A 27,512-nucleotide genomic window follows, 5' to 3' on the forward strand; every position below is an offset into this window, starting at 1 on the left:
AGCAGGCGTGAGAGATAGTGACACTAGGACAAAAGTTGGCTTTAACAAAACAATCTATCAAGCTTAGATGTGCTATCAAATGGGTTTAGAAAAATAGCAAATTTCAAAAAAGATCAACCCAAGGGATCCAGAGAGGTTAAACGTTTGCACTTTGTTCGTTTTCACTATTCTATCGGCTAAATAGCACTTGTTCTCTCACGAGTAATATATCCTGGCCCCCACGAAAAGCCAAATCACAGTAGCGATCACACAACGGCAAACGTGTACAACTAGATTTTTGTAGAACTATATGAATAATTTATTTTATAGTAACTACCGGTATATCAGTTGTTTTGTGTCAGTTTTTTCTGCCACGATTCTTCAATTTTTCGTTCTTTCTTCTTCCGTGACTGAAAAGAAATAGGGGGAGTTATAAAGGACTGAGATTCTAGATGTACAGAAAAAGATCACAATCAGGAAGCATGAACCAAGGGCAATTTAATACATAAAAGCCAAAAGATAGATCTGATAATGTAGAGTTAGTATAGAAGTTGCAATTGTAATGTGAATACCCTTGAATAATATTCTAGGTTGAAATCACGGGTCCAGCCAATCTGAACTACCAGTAAAAACCTGGGAGCATAGGATGACCGATTAACCCCAGTATGAAACTCCTCATCAGCGCTCATTCAATATCCTACACACAGTAATCAACGCCAGCACTTTCAATCCTACAGAAGAACGCTTTTAATCAAGACGACTGAGCCGGGATCCAGCAGGGTTAATGTCTAACCTCAACCAATCTACGTATTATTCCACGTTTTACAAGTGCAAAACAAAAATTATTTGCGGTTTTGATTTATAGCAGCCAAAACGTACCGTGATTTTGTGAATACTTTTGATTTCCACTTTTTTGTTTACAATAATCATACATCAAATTCATCGAGGTTGTTGTAAAGTCACTTTTTAAAATATTTAGGTGATGTACATTTTGGAGATTTTGAATTGGGATGGAAAATACAGAAGCAAGCTGAAATATGCCAGTAGTTTTCTTGTGATTATTGAACTTTCAAGATGATCGTGTGAAAAGCCTTAATTCTCCTGTTTCTGATATGATGCGACAAGGAATCCCAGAGAAAAACCTTTGTTTGTTGTTTTGTGGCGGATCGAAATGCAAATATTGCAATCCTTCATCATTTTTTGATGAAACCGAAATGCACTTAAATGGCTTATACTCTACTTGGTATTCATATTTTTACGTATAAGGTTTAGGATTACACAAAATATACTAGCAACATCTAGACCAAGTGAAAAAATAATTGAAGAATTTGATATAATTAAGCAGTTTAAAAGGTATAGTGAGTGATAGCACAGATTTTTGAAAGGATGAATATTTGCTCCATTTTTAACATGCAAACAGCAGGGGAACACAGTAGTTGTGGCTATGGTGTACTCAGTTCTGGATTTTCATATGACCCATTAAGCTTTATGAAAAACAATAGTAAGTGTATGATTAGCTGTGAAGATAAGATATACAGTTTCGTTTTACAATTTCAGCTGGTATGTATTAATTATTTAGATGAACATAAGGTAAAGGTGTGACTACGATGTCGCATCACTTCAGTTTATCTTGGATACAGTGACGGTAATCCAGTTCGCAATATTTAAAGGAAAAATCGCAGTTCACTGTCATGCAGGACTTGGTTTGTTTATGTGCATCTCCACATAGCTTTTCAGGTAGAACTGGTGTAATAATTGCCTGTTATCTAGTATTTAATAACCGCATCTCCGCTGAAGAAGCGATACAATATGTTAGATTTCGAAGGTTAGATGTAATAAACTATTTTATTTCGATAGACCAGGATCTATACAAACCCAGAATCAAGTTGGATGCATATATAAATTTGAAAAGTATTTGTATCTTTACCGAATATATTTCGGATCACAGTAAGTTAGGGATTAAGTTCTTCATTTAATAAAACCAGCGGACAGTTTAGTTTAGAAGCATTTCTCAAACGCCAGAACGTTTTATTGCATGGACCGGAAAGAAGAAGGCTAAGAAACATTCCAAAAGTAAATTACTTCAACTAGTTTTCCATACCTTTATTCCCAAGACAATAGATTTTACTTTAGGCTGCCCAGTCTATCTCTTGCCTTTTTACGTTGTTACTTTTTAATATGACGATATTACAAGCATTTGGAGTTTTACAACACTTTAACCAGTAACACCTATAACTGAAACGTGTCCACCTAATGAAGTCAAAATTCAGAAGCGAAGAGGTTCAAAGATGTATCTGATAAGCTATCAATATATCGAGAAGTGAATGATCTAAGCTGGCTAGCGGTTGTAGTAGAAGTTCAGCACGGCGTTCCTACTTGTGATCTGGTGCGAATGCGTGACTGAGAGCCTTCAGCTAGGTGAGTCCATTAAAACTAATGTGGTCAGCATCAAATGTTGAAGACTTACAGAGTTATAGATTTTGGGGATTTATTCACTGCAACAAATATGACGAGCAGTAAGCAGTTAATGCCAAAAACACAATGATCGGTGATAGTCAGACCTATAGAATAGGAAAACAGTATATTGATTTGAGTTATTCAAACAGTATCTTTTGTATGAATCATATATTTTACGACGTTTATCGACCCTCAAAACAGGTTTTGTAGTTTTAGTTTCATCATTATTAATATTTGTTAAAACTTTAGATTTGCGAATCGTGTTTACAATCAAGATAGTAGTCATATCTTTCGAATGTTAAATAAATTACTGATACAGCGGCTACTTTAGGTTTCGGAACTTTAAGAGTTTGCTTTAGGTGTAATTTTCAGAATTTTCGTTGCTTCAATCCTATGTATTTTACACATTGTGCATCAATAGATTTTACTAATTTAACGAACAACAAGGGCTGTCAAAATAACTCTTGAAAGGTATGTCATTTGTATACCACAAGATGATTCATTTGGAAACAAGCTGTCATATTTCTTTTGAGATTTCATAATTTATGCACGTTAGTCCTAAAAAAACGCATTGACGTCAAAACTAGCTATATAGCATTTTGTTGACATAGTGTATAATGTTATGAGCAACTTGTTTAATAACCCTTTTCCCAAACATCACGTAATAAATTACCGTAGACAACTTTTAGCCTTTCCTGTGGTAAAATGATTTGTTCACACATTTATGCGTAATTTTTAAACATTTTAAGTGCACCATTTGAATTAGTGGATAGATAGGCTTTGAAAAGTACAGTTTAACGGTTGATTTAGTTAAGAATCAGGAATTTATCCAGTTATTTTCTGTCGTAACTCAGTGAGTTATCTTTCTGTGAACATAGTTCAATCTGATATACGCCCAATAGGTTATCTACAAATATGTAAAAGTCTTGGTTAGTTGGCTTTTAACTCTCATTCTTCTACCAAAAACAAATTTGTGTTTCATAAAAATAATTTAGTAAAAAGGTCTCTTAACAATGACTATAATTAAATTTCAGAAAGAGAATTATACGTTTACTTGAGAACCACGATTCTTGGTGTGACAGGTGCTCGAAAAGTATAATTCCCCCAAAATCAACTTTTGGGCTGTCAGTCATGTATATTTGTGTCGATAATTACAAATGGCAATACAAGTTTTAATAGTTTTGTATCAAACTATCAAACAGAAAATTGTTTCCAAATAAACATCTTGCCTAGAACACCTTGTTTGTACTTATTTTTCATGGACTGTTTATAAAATTTAACACTAAACAGCGAATATTATCTGCCAGGATGACCCTAAAAGTTTGCTAATTATAAATTTTGGTTATATTGTAAAGGCATCTTTTATCACTCAAGGAAATTCACCGGCCTAACTAGTTGTAAATTAGTGAGTTTTTGGTTCATAAACAGTATCTTGTAATAACAAAACACTCACATTGACCAATTTCTTATTACTAAAATAATTCTTGGTCAGGACATGTGTTTATTGACCACATTAGATTGTATTTGAACCGTGTTTTAAAGTTGCTTAAAGTGAATTATCGTATACCAATGACTCGTAACACAGTCACTTCGGAGTTATAAATCTGCCACTAAAGCTAAGAGTTCTCACCTAAAAAGTATATAATATAGAGATTATGGAAGACCGTCAAATACTCTTTAATCCTTGATAACTTAGAAATTGATTTCGTTTCGTAATACAAACCATCTTTTAAAGTTTTATGATGACTATTATGAGATATGTTATTTTTATCGTGTTTTTCACATAAACGGAGTGGACTGTTGTTTTCTAAGTTAAGTGATGACATTTAATTTAGCTTACGACCACTAACTCAATTTCTTTTTAAAAATAAATGTGCTCTCGTGTAAACCTATTTTAATTAATTAATTAAGTATTAACATTATTGTAAGCATCATTATTATTTACACTTACAAATGCATTCCACATCAAAGCATTTTACAAAGGTCAGACAGTTTTAACATTTTAGATAGAATTTAATCCTTTTTCTGCATTTACACGTAACTATGGCGACGGCAGTTTGGATGCTGATTACTTTTGTTTTGTTTATTGTTTAGTGTAAAATTTTATATCTCTTTCATAGTTCGATTATCCTGAAAAAAAATAAATTGTGACATTTGTAGTATACAAAACCAAAGTAAATTCATTTAGCTATATTTATCTACTCGTTTTAAAACAAAATTTGTTTCACCTTTGAAACAATCATGCAAAAATTTCACTCAATAGACATTAATTGGTTCACTGGTTTCTCTATAAAATCTAAAAGCATAATCACTTTTCATATGACCAAGAAAACTTGTAGCGTAAATGTATTTTTATTCCCAAGCACTCTTCTCTCACTTATTAGTAGTTACGACACAAATAGTCTCTTTGGTATAAAAGATTATAAACAACGTTTTCGTTTGCTGACTGATCTTAGTTGGACAATAATTGAAAAGTATGGAGCAGCGGACAGCTGTTTCATTCTAACATGAAATACCCTTGTAAAACCATATTTTGTAACTCCATCGGGAATCAGACCCAAAATTTATAGGCCTCGCAGTGAGTAACTAGCCTTCTGAAGACTAAATAGTCATTCAGAGGTTCTTAGTACAGCACGATCATCATCCACTGTCGTTAACGAGCTTCATGTAGAACCCGACATGACTGTATTCTACTGGTCGCAGCTTCTCATTAATACTTCAGGAATGGCACCTAGAAGTTAGCCACTAGTACACACTAAGGTCATTCTGTGATATAAAACTACAAAATAACTAATCGTTTAAAGAAAGTTTTCTGATATCATATTACAGAAGCGTTTTGGATTTCACTTTAAGGAAATACGGAATATGACTTAAAACATTGTTTTGGGGGTAGTGTTTGTTGACCATCAGATTTGAGTTCTAGATAGGTCAGTTTACTATTTTATTATGATTTATTTTGCACGGTTTAAGTTTTCCGGGTTAAGAGTCTTTTATCTCTCTGAACTTACGAACCGATCAAAGTGAATCACCGTCGGGAATCTGAAAGGACTGGACGGGTGTTTCGTTTCAATATGGGACTCAACAGTGGGCATCCGCAGCCGAACAGTCGGAAATCAAACCCAAGCTCTTCAGTCTCGCGCTCAAATGCTGAGCATCTGTTATTTCTATCCGACACTTCCAGATTCAATTCTGGTGTGCTGTGGTGGCCAGATTGTGCTTCATGATGGTGTGTAATTATCTAGGAGAATATTGCATATCAAAAGGTCTTTCACATTAATTTGTTTTATTCTAAAACACACTGAAAGTATATACTACGATGAAAGAAATCGTAAAACAACGGTATTGTTATTTAAATTCGATGTGCGAATCTAGAAATTGCTATTTAGTGACATAATAAAAATCCCTCTTTTTGGTTGGGGAGCACTTTACTCATTCTGAACTCACTGTGGTTTTCTACATACATTTATTCAGTAGTGTAATAAAGTTATATAATAAGATATCTAAAGGATAAATATTGCCATATCTCAGTCTTAAGTAGTGAGAAACGTTTATCGATCATTGAGTGCAACAAAACAAGTTACCTGAATGAAAAAAATTTCCAAAGTATTTGGGTTTTAATTTAAATGACAAGAAGCCTGAAGATCCAAAAGATTTCGAAAACTTTCAGTCAATAATTCTCCAAAATCATAAAATTGCTTGTTCTTGCCTATCAGTTTCAAAAGTATATGATCGTAAAGTAAGCCGTTTTATAAAAAATAATAGATCGCTCATTCAAATTCATTTAAAACTGATAAATCGTTCAATTATTCATTCACATTTAAATTACATCGATAGGTTTTTAACGTCTTGTGTTTTTTTCTAATCTTCCTATCTATATAGTACATTCCTAAAATAGCGTAACTGACCGTGAAATTTACCGTTAATAGATAAGGGGACTAATCAGAAGACTCTCCAGCCCCTTAACTTTAACTAGCTAAATATTAAAAGATAGAACAACAAGGTAAATAGGTAAATGAATATTAAAAGAACCTAGACTGTTATGTATATATGGAAAATATCCAATCAAGATATTATGATTGGGTTAGACATTACATATCAATTTATTACTCGTGAAGTTTGTCAGTCACAAATAATTTAAAACGTGGCACGTATGTTCATCGGTTCGAAACGCCAAATCATATCAGTTCAACGATAAGATAAATGCCTGAGTAGTAGAGTTAGTGAGAGCATTAGTTGTAGTAGAAAAAATCAGACACATACAGAATGATTCAAGTAGTAAAAATAGATTCGTGGAATATAAAGTTTAAGATATTTCCTAGTCTGGAGATCCAAGAGAAGATAAAGAACGAATGGATCTGCGTCATTACGATCAATTCTAAGTCATGTCACAACGTTTCCAAACCCTGGATGGATTCAAAAGATGGAAGAAACAAACAATCCTACTATTCTGACTACTTAATGTGAATTAACGAAATTATCGCGTGAAATTTATCGATCGTATCTGAAGAGAAACTAGATAGTGAATAGATAATAATATTAAGGTTCTTTTTTGTACAACTAGTGAACATATAATAATGACCATAAAAAAAAGTACTTGTAGTCTTTCTAGTAGATTTCTGGGATATAGAAAATAGTCTGACATTTCTGCTTGTTTACTAAGAGCTAAGTTGCCAATAGTAACTACCAATTATACCAATTATGCCACGCTTTGTGATTATGCTTTCCAGATATTATATATATATATATATATATATATACCCGAGTTTATTCATCTGATAAAATGAATGACTGTCATTGTTACGATTATGTAACTACACAGCGTTCAAGGGTTGATTTCAAAGAAATGTTGGATAAATGAACGTTTAAACAAAATGTTAATATAAGGTTTCGATAAATATATAAGCACACATAATGAAGTGTCAGGGAAGAATAATCCGTGTTTTTTCTTCGGCTGAGAATGAAATGAAAATATTTTCCAAAATAGGTAGACAATTCTTTTTATTGTTAAAAATGCAATTACTTAACTTTTTTCTGAAGCATTCATTTTGTAATTTACTATTTATTCAATGTTATACCTCTGTTTTCAGTTTTCACTTTTGTCTATGAAATACAATGAAAAAGATCGTAAACTATCGCAGTTATAATGAGATACTTTCTCCAGAATCCAACCTAGGTCCAATGTTTTGAAATGACTATTTCCAACCACCTGATATTAAAACATAATGTATGTAATGTCGAGACACTTCGACTAATGACCATAATGCAACTTAATCAATAGGATTCGATCGGGAATAAAGACTAAAAATACATGCTATTGGCTACTACCAAGTGGTCACTCAAATAAGCAATATTTGATGGACATAGATACTCTAAGAAATTGGTATATATAAGACCTGTATTTAGATTGACAGTTGCTACATCTTTTCTGTAGGAGGTATGTGGAACGCTTTATTAACTGGGATCCAAAATATTATTAACTGACAGGCGATGTTACTGTCTAAGGCTTTAATGTAATGGGGTCTTTTATAGTATGCTTAATTCCCAGACGAAAACCGAGTTTAAAGAAGTTGTAACAACGTAAGTGAAGTAGTCCACTAAAAATACTGAATCACGTTTAGATATGTAATTGGCTTTTGTTAGCTTATTCTACTAGTAGGTACTAATCATGACTGCGATATCGAGTCACTTAAGTTTCAGGTAGCAGTTAGACCAAAATGATAGAACTTGATAGGTATTGAATGAAAACCGATAAGACATTGGTCCCTAACCAGTGATCAAAGTAATATCTGGTCATCGAACTCTATTTGTGTCATTTATATCCTTTCTTACATTTATTTGATCACTGAAAATTGTCCATGAAAACAGTTAAATGTTATTTTCGCATTCCAAACCATTGGATGGAACTCTTACACTAAAATTCAAATTCTGCATTTCATCGCATTTTAGATTATATACATGTGTTGCAAACTGCTTGTCAGAATCATTGTGACAGGATGCACATCAGTACAAATAGATTCTTCAAACCATAGAAATCGAATAGTGAGTGATGAAAACAACTGTCAATCAACAAAAAAGTAACCAGTTTACTATTTGTCATTAATGTATACTTATAACGTTTATCTGTGAATTAAAATCATATGTTCACCCTAACAGTAAACAAGTCATCCAGTTGTAGTTGTGATAACTTTTTTCTGTGAGAGTGGAAATCATGGAACTAAATTGTCTGCCTCGTACGAGGGAAGACTGTTTTATAACTCCTCTACTATTTATATTAAAAGTGATGACAAGTAGGTTGTTAGATTGCGAACTCAAACGACTTGATTAAAACCATCAGTGGTTTTTCTCAGCTTTTAGATTTTGTATCAAATTCTGTGTATGATGGTGACATTTTTTCCTTCACGTAACATATAGCTAGGAATCCTAAAGATTGGTAGCTAACTGTATTTCTACGGAAATGTTTTAGTAAAATACACAAATTCTTATGCTCAGCTTCTACTTCTCTTGATAAAAAGTAGATTTGATTTTTTCTCGACGTTTTAGTGTAAAATTATATCCTGTAATTAAACCTTTTTCTAGACTACAAGTATTTTGAATGTTCCTCATCCTGAGCTTGTTGGTCTCATTATGGATGATCATTTTCAGACGAAGAAAGAAACTATCCTTTTATTGATATCTTTGTTTCGGAAAAAGTTCAATTCTAAGCATGGGATACCATTTGCTTGATAAAAAAAATACACGATAAGCAATTCAGTACTAAACGCTTGCTTGTATATAGCTGATGTATAGTACATTTTGCTAAGGCATCGAACTAGTTATACTGCGTAACTAAATGTCTGTTACTGTCGCAATTTAATTACTTCTTACTTGAGAATACTCTTCACATAAGTATTATAGATTAACTAGCCAAAGCAACTCAAGAAAATAGTTTTATGTGTACTGTGTGTGTTTCAAACAGTTGCCATTATCTTCCACCAACTAGGAAGCTAGAAAATCAGTCACTGACAAATTCCCTGGCAATTTGTAAAAACACAATGATAACAAATCTTAATCTCATTTTGTTTAATCTTTGTTGGTTAATAGTTTAGCTAAAAAATTTTATTTATTTATAGCCTTTTTGATTGATCATATTTAAAATTTTGAAAAATTCCCATACTGTGATATAGAACAACATATATATATATATATATATATATATATATATATATATATATAAGCGAACAAAATTGTTTTCGATTAGATCCTCATCAGGCTTTAATATACAGTAATATTTACATGCATATACGAAATTATTAAACCAATCAAGGCAGTTTATGAGTCAATGATAACAGAGGAACAGATTACATAATTAAAAATGATAATAAGTGAAAAGTACAAATTGGTAGTGTAATGGAAGGTGTGCTAGTTGTGATAAGAATAATAAAGGCTTGAATCAATGTTACATAATAGGAAATAGGTCAATGATTAGAAAAATATAGACACTGAAATAACATTCATAAAAATTATAAGATTACGTAATTAGAAGTGTTCAGATAATTGGACTGTGAAGCGAATATTTGAAAAAATAAGTAAATAATTGGTTGGGGGGTGGAGAAAAAAATAAACGAAGAAAGAGTCTGGAAAATAAAATTATTTATTAAGGCCAAGGGAGAGATAAGGGTGTTAAAAATTTCTTATTTACACAAAGGCTTGGATTGTTGGATCGAATTCCTATAGCTTCTGCGATGTGTAAGAGACGAGATCGAACCCCATTAGGAAAACTAGTAGGAATACGATAAGTAACTTTAAATGACTGATTTCTGCCAACTCTATGACCGCTATCGATCAAGTGTGAAAGAACCGAACTCCTTATCGACTTGACAATACCTTTTCCTAACCACGAAGGGAGGTGTTCACTAACTTTTTGGTTCAGTTGTCTGGTAGTGCGCCCAATATAGCTTTCTCCACAGGTGCAGCTGAATTCATAGATACACATAGAAGTGTCATAACCAGGTAACTTATCCTTCAGTTGGGGAATCACCATAGATGGGGTCAAGTACGATAGACAGAGGTCAGCCGCATTAAATGTTCTCTTCACTGCTCTGGTCAGTCTATCACGTAGTACATCACCAGCTAAATCGCCGTTGAATTGCAGTTTCAGGAAGAGAGGTTTCTTAGCAGCTGTTGATATTGTAGTGCCGTGCTTCAATAATAGTTCACTTCGATAACCGTTATTATATCAATCTTAACTGTGTATAAAATCAGAAGGCAAAAGGAAGCGGCAACTACATTTTTATTGATGAATGATGCAGACCAGAAAGCTGTGGGCACATGAACAAACGTTAGCGAGCGAAGCAAATATGATGCATAGTGGAGATGGCTGGGAAGCCAACTCGAGAGCGAAGCGAAAGATAATGCGTGTCGGAGATGGCTGGTAAGCCAACTCGTTTTAAGCAACCGTTAATCAACATTTATAGTCAGACAAAAATGAATGACAGACATATGATGAATAGGATGCAAAGGGTACACATATACGCTCATATAAAAAGTAGTCAAGGTTAATAAGCGAATAATTGACAAGATCAAAATCTGACTCATAATGTATAGGTGAATTGGCTTGGCCAGCAACTAGAATAAAGTATATGGGCTTGACATATAAACTGATACTACAATATCTTTATTTTCTCATTTGTTACACGCAAGTGTTTCTTCAGGAAACCTTGTGGATAACCCCTTTCAATCAACATATTATGTATGACCTTTAACTCGTTGTTAATTGAATCGACTGAGCATATCTTCCTAGCTCTATTTGCCAGACATTTGACTAAGTTTCTTTTATAGTGGAGAGGTACAAAGCTTGAGAAGTGTGTGTACTGGCTTGATGAGGAACTTTACCTAAACACACTTCTACTGATAGTTCTAGTAGTTCTTCTTTTCCAATGTCCTGATCAACAATAATGACAGTATCATCAATGTACCGAAAATAGAAGTCAAGCTTATTGATAACATCTTTGAGGGGTCCATTTCCTAGTTTCGCAAGAAAAAAAGTCAGCAAGGATAGGACCTATAGGTGAACCCCTCGCTATACTATCAATTTGTCTATAATATGTGTTATTAAAGACAAAATGGACATTCATTGTACATTTCAGAAGTAATTCTTTAAGACTAACCTCTGGAATTCCAACATTGATTTGTTTTTCAAGTAATTGTTGGCACACAAAGTCAATAGTCTCAGTTAGTGGCACATTGGTGAACAGGGAAGCAACATCTAGAGATATCATCCGTTTCCCACTTAAGTTTATATGTTCAACCTTCGACATGAAATCGAAAACGTCTTTCGCGCTTCTGTTGACGGCTAGTTTGTGTAAGGCTTCTAGGATTCGAACTAGCCACTTTGCAGTTTTATGGTAAGGTGAATTATACATATCTAAAACTGGACGAAGAGGATGACCTGCTTTGTGAACTTTGGGTAGACCATACAGTCGACTTTGTGGTTACCCTATCCCTTCTCTTATAATTTCAAAAATGATCTAACTTATTTTAAAATGAACGATTAGGTAAATTTTTCAACATATGATTGATGTTTCGTCAAACTATTCATGACCTTTCTTCGTGCATACGTATATTGAATACATCATTCAATTAATCTGTCATTAAAGTTGAAATGAAAAGTTTTTAGATATCTGAATATTTCAGCTGGATCAAAATCGTAGATTCATTTAGAAATTTGATGGTATATATAAAATACCTGTTTTAAATATTTAGCTTTGAATTAATTAACTGCAATGAATATAAAGTTGATTATTCACATTTAACCTTTAAAGTTTAATCTGCTTATTTTATTAGGCTGTCAACATTTATTTTTAACTTATTAATTGAAATCTCCCTTTCTGATCTATAATCATGTGCTCACTAGTAACTGACTTCAAGAGATATTTCCTTGAGTTCTAGTGGGAAGCAGTGACCAGTGGAGTTCTACCAAGTCTGTTGTAGAGATATCAACTCACTGAAGACAATTGGTGAACAGTTGCTCAAAATCGTGGATTAGTTGAAGTTAGACATTAACACCGTTGGATGCCGACTCGGTGGTTTATCGGTTAAGTGCTCTGGCGCGAGACTGGTAGGTCCTGGGTTCGAATCTCGCCAGTGCGGGACCATGGATGCGCACTGCTGAGGAGTCCCATAATATGACGAAACGGCCGTCCAGTGTTTCCAGGTTTTCCATGGTGGTCTAGCTTCAATTGACTCACGCTTTCAACTATGATAATTGAAATCTATCAACAGAATATAAAACATGGTCTTCTGTCATAATACATAATGTATCAGAATAATCTGTTAGAATCACTATCGAAAGTTATACAAATGATGTATTATTTAATCATGTTCTATAATGATTATTTTCTTATATTCATTATATTTTATATAAAGTGATCTTTCATTAATTTAATAGTACTTACTAATTCACTTTTGAAAGTACAGAATTTCATTAAGGAATTGAATAAATCATACATTAAAAAGGAAAAAAATAATTCAGATGATTTTAAAGTACTTAAACATAGCAACTAAACGTTCGAATGATTAGGTAACATTAAATCCTGATCAATATTCAATTTATTAAATTGATCACATTAATTCGTTACAAACTGAACAAAGGATGATAGAATCAATTGGATGAGAAGTGTTTTAATTATTAAGTAATATATAGATTATTGGGCTTGCACGCGAAAACACATGGTAACTCATTCCCAGTTGTAAATTTTTGTTCATAAATTCTGAAAAAGAAAAAAATCAATTATATGAACCAAAATTATTCAATACATTGACTGTTGCCTATATTTTGCCCCAGGTTTGCTATTTAGACCGTATACAATATGATTTACATTTTGGATACTTTAGCCATTCATCTAAATGGTTGGACGATGGAAAACCATCATAATCCTCCATCCCTTAACCTATAATTATTACCAGAGATTTTAGCCTATAAGTAATTGTTATCCAGTTTATTACTTATATTTCAATGAACTTTAATTATGTATTCACTTATTAACCGATCTTTACTTTGTTTCGACGGCCTGATTATTCTATGTCGGTACTTGTGCTATCAGAAATTATATATGAAAATTGTGTTTTTATACTCTTTATTTCCTTACATTTTATCGGAGTTACGTTCTGTGCTAACCAACTTGTAATATTGAGTAAAGTATTTAGTACCAGAATAATGACTGTATTAGGTTATATGAATAACAAGACAATAATTTCTACAGTCAATCGTTGGTGATATAAGTTGTGAATTATTCTTTCAATTTAATCAATCTATCGTATACATATTAACTTCCAAGCCTGACTTGAATCTACTAAAATTCAGTACATTTATACAATAAACTACGTACGTGTAACGAGAGTGGATCATATTTCATCATATTTTACTTCTGTGACAAGTCTAGGCAAATCGCAAAGATTCTTCATAGTTTATTACTTAACTAAAAAGTATATTTTAAAAATTCTCTTTCACATTGTCATTACAATAGGTACATTACGATCGAACCATAAATTATGCACATGAATAAGATTTAATTCATGAAGGTATTAAGTAAATAAACAATTAGTGAACAGTTAATAGTTATTTAACTTTTATTTTCGGAATGATAATGTGGTGTTTTTGACGCTAATTAAAATTCTTATGTAGTTTTGTGGCAGGACAAATTAGGTTGAACTAGTTTGAGCTCACTTTGGGTAACAAGGATAGTCCTTGTCTCTGAGCTTAATGACTTGCAGTACATTATCTATTCTGAATGTTTTTTACAAATTGACAAAGCTTCTATACAGGAATTTTCAATTGTATCGTCAAAAGTAATCTTTATCGCATATCAAAATTTTAAATGGTCTATAAATCAGGATTAGGTGTTTGAGATGAAAAAGAAAACTATAGAAATTACTTATGATTTTGAGTTCAACATATCTTTTACTTAATCATTGTCCTTAAATATGCTTTGTGTGGGTATTTTGCAAATTTATGAATTCTTGTAAATAATATTTGTATATTTTATTGAACATAATTTACAAATAATAATTCTATTGATTGTTTATAGACTTCCCACAACAAGTGTTACACAATCAGAAGTTTTTACTAGTTGTCAACCAGATGAAACAACTAAACTGACGAATGCAACTGTAGATTGTACATATGGTATGTTTTGTTTCAAAAACATGATGACAAGTAAATTTATTGTATAATTTATTTTTAATGAGAATTCTCTTTGAACCGGTGTATTAGTGAGTATATATATGCCCACAGAATCCTTTCTAAAAGCAGTGGCTACTTAGATTCAATAGCTAAGAGGATAACGTGTTAGGTTTCTGAAGTGAAATGTACTGTGTTGGAGTTCCAGCGTGAGCATCGGCACTGGGATTCATGTAAATCTGGGCCCCAAATAGAACATAACACGCATCCTGGATTCCATTACAATTGCTTAAAAGTTCTTGTAATATAACGGCACTATCGAGGCAATCCGCTGAGAATTATCATATGCCAAAAAATGAGACTAACTGATCTGAGTCCTTATCATCAACAACGCTAAGATTCAAAGCTTTTCAAATGACATTAATTGAATTCTTCTTGAGTCATTTTCCATTTGAAAATCATAATTTAGTAAATAGACAAATTTATGTGTTATATAGACTTTCTTTGTTGGATAAAACTAATGCAATATAAATGATAATGATAGTTAAGAAGAAATAATGTTTGCCCCACCATACGGAAAAATTCGACACCAGATAACATGCTAAATCTCCAGAGTTTATCCTGAAATGTGTTTATCAGTAATTTGTTTCCGATAGTAGTTTGGGCTGCTTGAAATTCTGTTTAAGTACTTATCGTTTCAGAATGCTAGTAAGGTTGGTTGACTTTTCTGAGATTTCTTAAATTTGATACTCTACAGAGACCTGAGTTCGGTGCATTGTGTGGCATAAATTATTAAGAATTTCCAGGTTAATACGCAACAATTCTCTATTGTTCTTTAATTTTCCATGATAATTCAGCATACTTTAGTTTATGATGGAATTCACCAGGAAATAATTTATACTATAAGTGTTGACTTAAATTCCAGTACTATTCTCAGTTTTTAATCTTACACAACTTTTAATTCAAAAATATGTGTATATTTAAGGTATTAACTGAATTAGTGCTGTGTTTATGAGTAAGAGAAAGATGATTAGAAAAACATACTCTTTAATTGGTTTTATTTTCCGAAAGTCATTTTCATTGCCTCAAGATGAATCGCTTTTATATTACTGATTTATAAGTTTGTGCTTGCATAATCTGTAGTCAGTCAACAGAAACTTTGTGTTTTCATTTTTATTGATTGCCACCATCTTCATAAAACTAATACTTATTTAAAAATCAATCTACTTCGCTCAAAGCCTTCGTACTGAAGACGCTATTACAGATGAACTCGTAGTGTTGCTTCCTCTATGTTTGATATGGTAATTTGCAATACTTAATTCACAAATATTCAACAATTTGATGCTTAAATTCACTTGTTATTGTTTGTTTGAATCTTCCCATTGATTTTTAGGACTGCAGGTGATCGGTCTCTTATTGGCATATGTGAATACTGTGCGTATTGCCTCGATATAGCCTTAATTCATAAGCATTATAAGCAAAGATGAATAGTGGATAGCGGCGAAATCCAAGACGCACATTTCGTCCTATTTAGGACTCGTCACCTGGATGTACCTGCGTCTCAGAGTTGATGTTCACCCCGGGACTCGAACCCAGTACCTTTCGCTTCAAACGCCATCGCGTTATCCACTCAGCTACTGAGTCCTGATAGCCACTTTCTTGTGCAATGGGGTGAAATTTGAATTCACTTGGTATTGTTTGGTTAAATCTTCCCATTGATTTTTAGGACTGCAATTGATCAGTCTCTTATTGGCAAAGGAATATACAACGATAAGCAAGGTATACTCTTACTTTGTGTCACTTACCTTATTGACTCCGCTGTATTCCTTGTTCGGCTGGCTTGGAATCAAATTATATTGTATATTTAAGAATAAATTTGTCGTATGATCACATTTTCACTATATTGTAAGTAGAATGCTAGGTTTATAAAAGCCGGTTCTACTTAGACTGATTAATCGTTCATAAAACATTGAACAACAAAATTTAGCAATATAATTGAGGATATCTACACTATTTTAGTTAGGATTTCAACCTCTTTACAAATACAATATATGAAATAATCAGCCGAGAGGTTTTCAAAGTTTTTGAATTTTTTCCAACTTGATTACAAATAAATAACTAAATAAAAATATATGATTCTCTTTAATAACTTCATCATTTATTGACATATAATTATGATATATTTTCTTGACGAAACATTTCTATACGAAGATACTTGAGATTATTTATCTCTGAAAATTCTAACTTTTTTTTTTACTTTCTAGGAGAGAATTCCCAAAATCAAAATGTAGATAATAATCAGTCTATTGGCGCAAGCTCTGTTCTTGAAGCTCTGCTTACTACAGAATATCCTGAATCTGTTGTGAATGAAACGGAATATTGGAAAGTATGTGCGCTTTTATTTAATTTAAACAAATATTTTTAAATATATATTGTCATCTTTTTAGTATTATTATTATTATGACGTTATCAGACACTCTGACATACTTCAATATTGTGTAAAATATACTTGGTAAATGTTTACTGAGTAGATATATACTTCTTAATTTCTGGTTAAATATTTCATGATCATCTATGAACAGATTAATAAATTATGCATATATATATATATATATTGGTGGAGTTTTGTTCTTTTAGTTTGTTAGTTTGGTCGGTGGAGATTTCATTGTCATTCTAAAAAACATCATCAGTACAAACTTCAGGTAGAAGTGAAGTGTTTGAGTTTCTCCACATATGACTCGCAACTTATCCTGTCGACCTTGATTGTATTTCCTTTGATCAGATTCTAGATCTTACATTTGTCCATGATTTTTCTGATTGATTGATTCTATCCTCAAGTAGTTTCTCAGCTATCCTGATATATTCTTGCTTGTCCATAATAACTGTAGTACGTCATTTTTCCGCTTGAACTATGATGATGTCTTCTCTAGTTCTACTGCTTGAGGATAACAGCGTACATAAATGAATGTACATAAATCTAATTAAAAGGTCAGACAACCGAATCCAAAGGACTTAAAACTAACTTGTCAAATCGGGACAATTATCAAAATATTATCAATAAAGAATGAAATCCAATGAACGAGTACTCCCTTGATTCTGAGGTAAACAGAAAATACACAAACCGAACATCTCACTTCCAATTGTATCATTCCACGGAACACCAACATCATATTTGTTGAAAGAAATTTCAAGAATATTATTTAGTAGTTTCATCCAATCTCTCCATGAAATCCCCATAGAGCTCTTGTATAAGCTTAAAGAGATTCAAATCAACAGCGACAAACTGATAGCATCCTTCGATGTAACAGCCTTATTCACCTCAATCGAAACAAGCATAGCTTAGGATGACATAATCAAAATTAGGAGGCGTAAAATAACAGGTGGAAGGTCAGCAATAAGCAATCAAGGTCAAGGTCGATAGGATAAGTTGCGGGTCAAATGTGGAGAAACTCGAACACTTCACTTCTACCTGAAGTTTGCACTGATGTTTTTCAGAGCAACAATGAAAGTTCCACGACCAAACCAACCAGCTAAGAGGACGAAACTTCACCTAAATCATCTCTCTCTCTATATATATATATATATATATATATATATTGCTTCACTCCAATCTGAGATTTTTAATCGATGAGAAAAAGGTTAGTTGACTGACAATATGATATATCATTTTCACAACCTCGTGTACACACATACAACCCAAAGTGCTGACCTTGAAGAAACACTAGGTATGACGTTCATTTACACATAATTGTTTACGTTTTTATAGACTGAAAGTTTTTTTGAAAGAAATAACGATTTGCAACTTTGAATAAATTAACTTGACTAATGATAGAGATCTGAGTAAATATGTTTAATAAATCAATATTACTATTTAAGCTTTCCTGAATCTATCTAATATTAAGCAGCTTTCGTACAAGAATAGAGTTGAGAACTTTTCAAGATAACTGAAATTATGCTCACCAGCTTAAAGCTGGAACAAATATTGTTCAGATGGAGTTGGTAGACATAATGTTGAACGAACTGATTCTAGTATTCCAACACAATATCACTTATGCAACTACCTAACATAATTACTGATCTAATGATCGCTAGAAAGTAATGTGCCCAAAATGAGCTTTGCTTATTCAAGGATTGAAGACAGACATTCGGCTACGTTATGTATGCTTTTTATTTTAAAACACCTCTGAATAACTCACACTTTTGTTTCAATCTATTCTTGTTATTATGGTTAAATGCTGCTCAGTAACAGTCAAACTTGTCTGACTGCGTGTCACCTGATATTGTAAAACCCACGTTTTTGCCCAAGAAAATTATCTTTACGTCAATCAAAAGTATCCGAGATACATCTGAATACAATTAACTTATTTTTTTAAATTATTTGTACATATTTTAAGTATGTGACTTGTTTCACGGTGTTTTAACGACAAATCACTTTCCTTTACATGATAGAAAAAATTCAACAACGATCCTGAAGCCTGGGATGATTTTGACAAAACTTCATTCAATCCATTGGTCCTGGTAAAATTGATAGATGATTGGTTGACACATTTAAAGGTATGACCTAACATTTTTAAAGAGAAACTATAGACAATTTATATAATCATGTTCATAGGAAATAACAATGCACTATAATACTGTTTAGAATTTAAAAAAATAGTTGATGGACAAATTTCATTCATCATTACAGACCTGAATGTGACACTGGCTGTTATTATTTAATGATGAATTGGCATATATTTAAACTTTTCAGGACGTTTGATCTTTTAAGCAGAGATGGATGGTGTCTAACAGTGGAATCTAGGACACGTATTTTGTCCCATTTTGAACTCCTCAATTGGATGTACTTAGATCTCAGAGTTGATGTTTACTCCGAGACTCGATCGCAGTGCCGATATTTTTGAAGCCATCACGTTATCAACTTAGCTGCTGGGTACAGACAGCCACTGATTTATACAATAGGGTGAATTTTAACTCATTTTTATCGTTTGTTTGAATCTTCCCATTAATGTTTGGGACTGCAATTGATCAATCTCTTTTGACATATGTGCATTGAGGTAACCCGCGCAAGATTCACATATGCTAAAAGAGACTTATCAATTACAGTCTTAAACATCAATGGAAAGATCCACACAGCCAAACTAATTGTGTAAATATGACTGTGTTTTAAAGTAAAACCAATTTTAACTCCAATCGAACAAGACTTATTTACACAATCTAAGTAGTTTACCCATCTTAGTCAAACAAGAGTTTTGAACATGATTCAGTGAACTTAATAGTCTTAACTTAGCATAGCTATTTTTCAGTAAATTTACTAACCCCATAACGTAGACGCATGAGATCACTTTGTTTGTATGATATTTAAATTTCGGTTTTCACAGTCAGTTTTGTGTTAAAACTGGAACTAATCACATCGTACTACTGTACTCTCATCAAATTACAATATAACCATCAAGTGATGAAGGTTTCAAGGTGATTAGTAGGTAGCTTTTAGGAAGTATTTTGGTGTTAGTTAGCACCCATCAGCATGGTTTATCAGAATTTTTAGTGGAGAACTTGTGTATTCTTTGCAAACTGATACCAGTGTTATTAAATGACCTGGATAAAAATCATATCGTTTTCTGACATATTTCTGTCAGTTAGGACATTTTTATTGTTTGCAATTGGTGATTAATGCCGAATTATTCATTGACTACTTTATTAACTTATTACAATCGACGTTTGTGAACTATCCCTCCTCCACGAGGGGTAACAGGCGTAAGTAAGTTGTCAACTACATCACATATTGTATCAATTAAAAAAGAAGTACTCGCCGATCTCTTAGTAATCGACTCAGTTCTTAGTACTGGCCACATTCCGTCGAACAGCTTTCAGTGTGAAGATTAATTTAAATGAATCAGTATTCAAGGGTGCTCTGTTTGAAGTTTATTAGCCATAAACATACCAGGAAAGTGCCTTAGACCCAATTTCCCTGCTGGTCGAAGCTCACCAACAAGGGACGTCTATATTCCTGGAGGGGTTGAAATCTTTCGCGGGATTTCAATACGTGTTACCCAGCTTTAAGTACACAAAACGTTATCGCTGGGTGATTTGGGCTGTAACTGATGTCTTGAATAATTTGGATTTATATACTAATCGATCATTGAGTAGAAACTAGTGTCATTTTCAGTCCTTAGTTGTGAGTTGATTCCATAGTTTCAGCAAAATCCTTTCAAGGTACCTTTTATTTGAAGAATTGTTCATTGGGAAACCAACTGTTGTTAGTTAATATCAATCAACCATCACAATACCTTATATCAAATGTAACTGACCTAACAGAGTACTTGATAAGAATATAATATAAATTAATAGTCGTTTTACATTAATTGTCAACAGAATAAAAATGTTTCTCTCAAACCAATTTTGAAACATAAAACAGTGTAAATGGTAGTTTGTTTGCAGTAATATGCTAAAGTTTATACTGGTTTCAATGACAAAAATATTGAACTTGCTAAAAACGCATCCAACATATACCTTTATCTGAATGTTTTGATAAGTGGGATTTAGATCAACATGATAATGACTAGTGATTCGTGATTCTTTTATTTTAATCAATAAACTAGTTATTTTGTACTTATTATTGTAACTCATTCAACCAAGCAAAAGTTTATATACTCAATTTCGAACTACACCATTTGTATAAGAACTATATGCTACGAATCGAATTACCAAAATTTTATCATAACCCTCAACCTGATGGTTGAAAGCTGAATGTTTTAATCACAAAACCTCAATTCCATAGCTATTTTATGCACATTGAGATTATTCCAATATTTCTGTTTCTATCAGTTTTTTGCATCTGTTATATCTCATCGTTAATTTGTCATAACTGGTCTCGCTGATAGTTATGTCGGAATCACTTAATACTTTACTTATAAAACGTGGAACCACTGCAATTCTTACAACACGAGATAGGAAGACAAAGACTAGTAGAAGTGGAGATCTACTGAACTCAAAACACGACGACGACCCTAGTCAAAAATACACTCATTATATATCGATTTTACACCTATTTTGAATATTAATTAGGATAAAATCAGATATATGAAAAATACCCAGAGTTATAACAAACCACACTCTAAGTGTCATGATGAGCATAGTTCATGTTAATTTGTATTGTATCTTGAATAAAACATAACACCCAAATCAATTAATGTGATAAAGAATAACATACCACAGTGGGAAACAAAACAAATACTATGCTGAGTAATTATCACATTGAATTGAATAAAAATCATAATGAATTAAAGAATCTAATTTCGACTTTTCATCCCGTCATATTAGTGTAATCGTTTTTGACACAACGTTACAACTTTGGTATTTATCGAGAATTTCTCAATTTTATACAATATAGTATGATTTTTCTACCTCAGTAACTAAAATATTGGATAAATGTTTATCATTGATTTAGAATGATCCGTTTTTTTTCTGAAAAAAGTACTTTTAATTATTGTCAGCAATATTTCCTTGGATAAGTTTTGTTATTAGCTGTCAAAAATTACACACCTATGGATGTATACGTCTTTTATAGTCTCCAGTGCTTCGAATGCAAGACTTGCTCAGCTTACAACAAAATCCTTTATTCGAAGAAGATATATTAACTTCTCTAGAAATTTTCGAGAAGGTAAGTTAGAGTGTATGATATATTTACACGGATAGTTTTCATATTAATTTGTGTTTTAACAGATATAAGCTCTTGTCCGAGTATTTGCCATAGTTTTGAAATATCGGTCAAAGATTATAGGCAAAGATGGATGGTGACTAACAGTGGGATCCAGAACGAGAGTTTTGTTTTATTTGGGACTTGTCAGCTAGATGTCCCTGCATTCCGGAGTGAATATCAACTCTGAGATACAGGTACATCTAGATGACGACTCTCAAATAGGACGAAACGCGCATCCTAGATTTCACTGCTATTCACCATCCATCTTTGCTTATCATGCTTATGACTGAAGGCAATATTGAGGCAATCCACATAGGATGCACATGTACTAATAAGAGACTGATCAATTGCATTCTTAAACATTAATGGGAACATTCAAACAAACAATACCAAATGAATTTATTGGTGAAAGATTTAAAAAGATATTTATTTACTGTTTATGACTTGGTGATATTAAAAATCTGTTTTATACAACTGTGGAAATTGTGACATCAACTCTGTGTGGAAAAATTATTAAGACTTATACTTCAGTTTTGAGAGATCATTAATTGTGTTCTGTGAATATTGCAATTGAATCTTCATTTCACTATCAAAGATTAACATATGATAATATCAATTCTTAAGTAATTGACAATTGTAATTGATTTTAAGTTGCATTAAAGTTTGACTAAGTGTTCATTTTAATTGTGTAATGTCTTTTCAAGAATCTGAAATTTGTTATTTTGTCAACATGTTGAAGTTAAGTAGTATATGTCGACTGAAATTAAATAAACTGTCATTTGGCAATACTATCTTATTGTTTTTTTAATAGTATGAACAAATCGTTACTAATTGCAGTATTCTATTTTTAGTTAAGTATGAGCAATCTTATCGAAATGTGATGTTTCCACTACTTGCACAATTTTGAATGTAGTCAGTTTGCAAATCTATTTATTTGAAATATCTGATATTATTTCGAACTAATTACAACTAAAGATAAAGTTTATTGTGAATTGCATCACCATGTTATCGGTTATTTGAATGGTTGAATATTCTATTAACTTTTAAAGATCAATTTTATATTGAACATTTGGGAACCAATAAACTGAAATTAGCCTTAGTTTTTTAGTCAAAATTTATTTGATATAGCAGATAAAATTCCACGATTTAGTCTGTAATCTTTCTCTGGAAAACAAGAATTAATTTTCATTCTTAGAAGCGCGTTTTGTGGAGATTTTCAGTAATTTTATACGGTCAAAATCATGAGTCAATTGAAGCTAGACCACCATCGAAAACCTGGAAGCACTGGACGGCCGTTTCGTCCTATTATGGGACTCCTCGGCAGTGCGCATCCACGATCCCGCCTCGCGAGATTCGAACCCAGGACCTATCGGTCTCGCGTGCGAGCGCTTAACCGACAGACCAGACAGTTGACTCATGATTTCAACTATATATTATTTTCATTCGTATAAATATGTTTTAATCTTTTCTATGCGAACATTATCAATTTGATAAATGTAAGTTCTAGTTTGAACATCCGATATGGTTAGTAGTTCAGTTTTACGGATTATTTATTTATTTATTGTAAGTTGGGCTACGAGATTATGATTAGTTTACTTTTCACATGAAAATAAGCCATGATTCACATAATTAACGAACAAATTAATAAACTTATATGATTTATGGATTTTACTTCTGTGGACATTCAGGAATTGCGTCACCTAATTGTCGGTATCTAAATCGACTGGAGCAAAATGTCTAGATGTATCATGTAGTATTAACATCATATGATTGATTTTATTTCTATCTGCTGTATGAAACCTGTAAGATAGAACTTCCCAAGTTTATATGACTTAACAACTTTGCATATTAAGTCAATATATGGGTAAGGGTAGGAGTAAAGTTTAGTGAACGAATGAACTATTTATTAAACCAAGAGTCCCTAATAAAGCGACTAATATATCGACTACTTTGTATACTAGAAATGAATGTGTGTTGTTAACATTAAAATTGAGTTAAACAGCTTATTATTTTGTCTATCTCCTGAACACACGTTGAAATATTTTTAATTATATTATGAGTATTGAAGTAGACGGTATATTTGCTCGCGTAAACAGCAGTTTCTATAGGCTAAATTAAACTAATTTTCCTCAGCATTATTGAGATTATTCAGTTTTTCTATAACCATTTCAATGAATTGCATAATAATGGGTAATGGGTAATCTAAATATGCAACACAGCAGCGAATTGATTGATCTGCTAAACAAGTGTCCCATTACTTTACGGCTGTGTAGCCTTATTACAGACTCTAATCTTTCAATGTGACTACATTCATGAAAGTCGGCTTTAACTTTAATCCATTTGAAGCTAAACGATCAGTCACAGTATCTCTAACTCAATAAGCTGTTTAACTTTAAACTAATTATCATAATATGGAAAGATTTGACAAACGGACACTTTTAAAAGTAACAATAAATGTGACATAAGTCAGAGCGAAAAACATGAAAACGACAAGTATACATAAGCTTCACGGTAGCAGTAACACAGGAAATTTTTTCATAAATTATTAAGGTAATAGTAGTGATAATTCGTAATGTATTAGAATGTATGCTATTTGTATAAGTGCTTTGTTTGTGGCGACGAAACACCATTAGTCAGTTTACATACGTTTCCCTAAGTAATGAATAGAGAAGCGGGAATAACTTAGATTGCATAATCAGCATGTTTCTACAGTAACTCGATGAATACCACCGAGGTTTCAGGCAGATTATTGCTTTCACAAATTTAAGTAAAGCAAGAACAAGGTTAATTACTGAGGTGCTTACAAAAAATCTACGTAACAACAAAACTATATAAGTGTGCGTATCTAGCTAATAGATTCCAATAGTAACACCGTAACTTCATGCCAGAATTATCCAACATATTTAGAGTAAGTGGTTGAACAACCAGGTTCTCAGAGTGATTACTTGTAAAGTTAGGCAAATTGTACTAAGGCTAGATAATTGATTGGTAGAACTGTGAACTTACGTCGACTGAGATGACTAGGATGAGTTTCACTTATGCTTAACCGCCCATCTACTAAATGGGTAAGCTAGAGGTAGTGGAACCAAAAAGTGGCATCAATCCACGAAGTCACTGACTGTGAATCTGAACCAAGCTGTTAGGTGCAAAATACCTGATGTAAAATGACTCACGATCGGTCATAACGACTCAGTTGTATCACCTTTCATCTTGAATCCTAGCATTCCTTTATATACACCTTTTTTGTATTTTTGAATCATATTCTCAATGTTTTGTCTTCTTCGTCGCCTTTTCTATTACATTATTTTGACTCTTTCGCTACCTAACTTATTATTTTATCTTATTTTGCTATTTTGGTATGGCAACTCGAGTTAGCATACGATTATGTCAAGCTCTGCGTTGATTATGACTGATTAACTAAAAGAACTTTGCTATTATGACCATTTTCTCAACTAGCTTTCGCTTGATTATAAAATATTAAGAAAGTTCTCATTGCGTAATGTATAATAAAATATACAAATGAATAATATTGTTGTTAATTAGATTCTTCTCAGGTTTTACTTCAATAGTATGTTGATAATGCTTACAAACCAATTTATTCGATTCAAACTGAGATCAGAAAACCTCGTTGGTTAATGAAAGTATGTCCTAATGTGTATATTTCAAGTTAACTCTATAAATGTTGTATCCCGTGGAGATTCAGGAATGGTAACTTTAAGAACTATTTATGGAGCAATATGATATGTATATTACCTATTGTATATTTGTTAAGTAACTAAAATATTCATATTCGTGTCCCTCTTATTATAAACTTTATTTCGACCTATATACATTATTATACGATTTACCATTCTTAAGTTATCCGTGATCCATTAATTACCGTTCCCCCTATTCACAGCCACATTTGGCCAAATCTTGTACAATGTTATTTTCTATTTTATGGTACGATGTGGTCAGTTTGTTTGATTATAAACCCAATATGTTTGAGAATAATGATTTATATGGCAGGGGCTGTTATTGGTGTTCTGGACTTAACTGGCTGGGCTAGGCAAATAGCAGGACTGGTAAGTACTCAAGACTGCTCATATGGCTTTTGTGTATCATTGGGCGATCAATAAATTCATTGTTCGTTAACAAACATGACACGATATAACAGTAAAATACTTAGACGATGATCAGACTTTTAACCGTCAGAAACAAAAAAAACCCCAACGACTAATGAGTTGTATGTTTCTATTTATTTCACCATTTAAAATGTTTTCTTTATTTTTTTTAAACATATAAACTAAAGTATTTTATTAAATATTGGATCACTTGCATCACTAATAAACTTATTTTCTTTAAAAATTTTTTTTTTCTAGCCAGTCGTTTGTTTAATGAGTTTATTTGCCAAATTAATAACTTATCTTCAACCTTTACCTGAACAAATGGAACATTTACTAATAGAACGTGTTTTAAATTGGTTATGTCAAAAACAGTCGAAACCTTTAAATGTTACAACAAATACAAAGAAATTCAATGAACAATTTATTATATGTTATCATACAAGATTTGATGATTTATTACAATTAGCTTTTAGAATAATGCACTTTTTAATTAAGTTTGTAAAATCAAAATGTACATTAATTGAAAGCGTTGATTTATGGTTTAAATCTATTCCTATTAGTCAATAGATATAATAATTGTAATGATGCAAACATATTTTCAAATTGTAAACTTTATTTACAACAAAACAGATGAAAGTAATAATTATTTTATCAGTGTTAATAATTGATTTAAGAAGAAATTTTTTTTGATAGAAAAAATTAGATTATAGATCAGAGGAGGTTTTGTGGAGAATTTAGTATTTTCACAGTTGAAATCATGAGTCAATTGAAGCTAGACCACCATCGAAAACCTGGAAGCACTGGACGGCCGTTTCGTCCTATTATGGGACTCCTCAGCAGTGTGCATCCACGAACCCACGAACGGTCGCTCAAAATCGTGGATCGGTTGAAGTTAGACATTAACACCGTTGGATGCCAGCTCAGTGGTCTATCGGTTAAGGGCTTCGGCTCGAGACTGGTAGGTCCTGGGTTCGAATCTCGCTCGCGAGAGCGGGTTCGTGGATGCGCACTGCCGAGGAGTCCCATAATAGGACGAAACGGCCGTCCAGTGCTTCCAGGTTTTCGATGGTGGTCTAGCTTCAATTGACTCATGATTTCAACTGTGAAAAATTAG

At 32.5% G+C, this 27,512-nt stretch overlaps 1 protein-coding gene across 2 annotated transcripts; it reads left to right on the plus strand.

Annotated features, from left to right (window-relative positions):
• Window positions 1-1,588: 1,588 nt before the first annotated feature.
• On the plus strand, window positions 1,589-27,057 carry Smp_181440.1 (hypothetical protein; the record flags this gene model as incomplete). 2 transcript variants are annotated; one of them, XM_018799193.1, is made up of 9 exons in its annotated part: window positions 1,589-1,682; window positions 1,717-1,804; window positions 1,837-1,926; window positions 1,965-2,052; window positions 8,383-8,510; window positions 14,502-14,599; window positions 16,858-16,979; window positions 22,161-22,253; window positions 26,654-27,057. In XM_018799193.1, the coding sequence occupies exons 5-9, from the start codon at window positions 8,392-8,394 to the stop codon at window positions 26,963-26,965; spliced, it is 744 nt and encodes a 247-aa protein (XP_018651006.1). In that variant the 5' UTR covers window positions 1,589-1,682; window positions 1,717-1,804; window positions 1,837-1,926; window positions 1,965-2,052; window positions 8,383-8,391. The 2 variants fall into 2 exon arrangements, with proteins under 2 accessions (XP_018651006.1, XP_018651005.1); XM_018799192.1 differs by having other exon boundaries at window positions 1,589-1,716; window positions 1,750-1,804; window positions 26,654-26,965.
• Between the last annotated feature and the right edge of the window lie 455 nt (window positions 27,058-27,512).

Source organism: Schistosoma mansoni, chromosome 3 (genome assembly GCF_000237925.1).
Source record: "Schistosoma mansoni strain Puerto Rico chromosome 3, complete genome".
Classification (NCBI taxonomy): domain Eukaryota; kingdom Metazoa; phylum Platyhelminthes; class Trematoda; order Strigeidida; family Schistosomatidae; genus Schistosoma; species Schistosoma mansoni.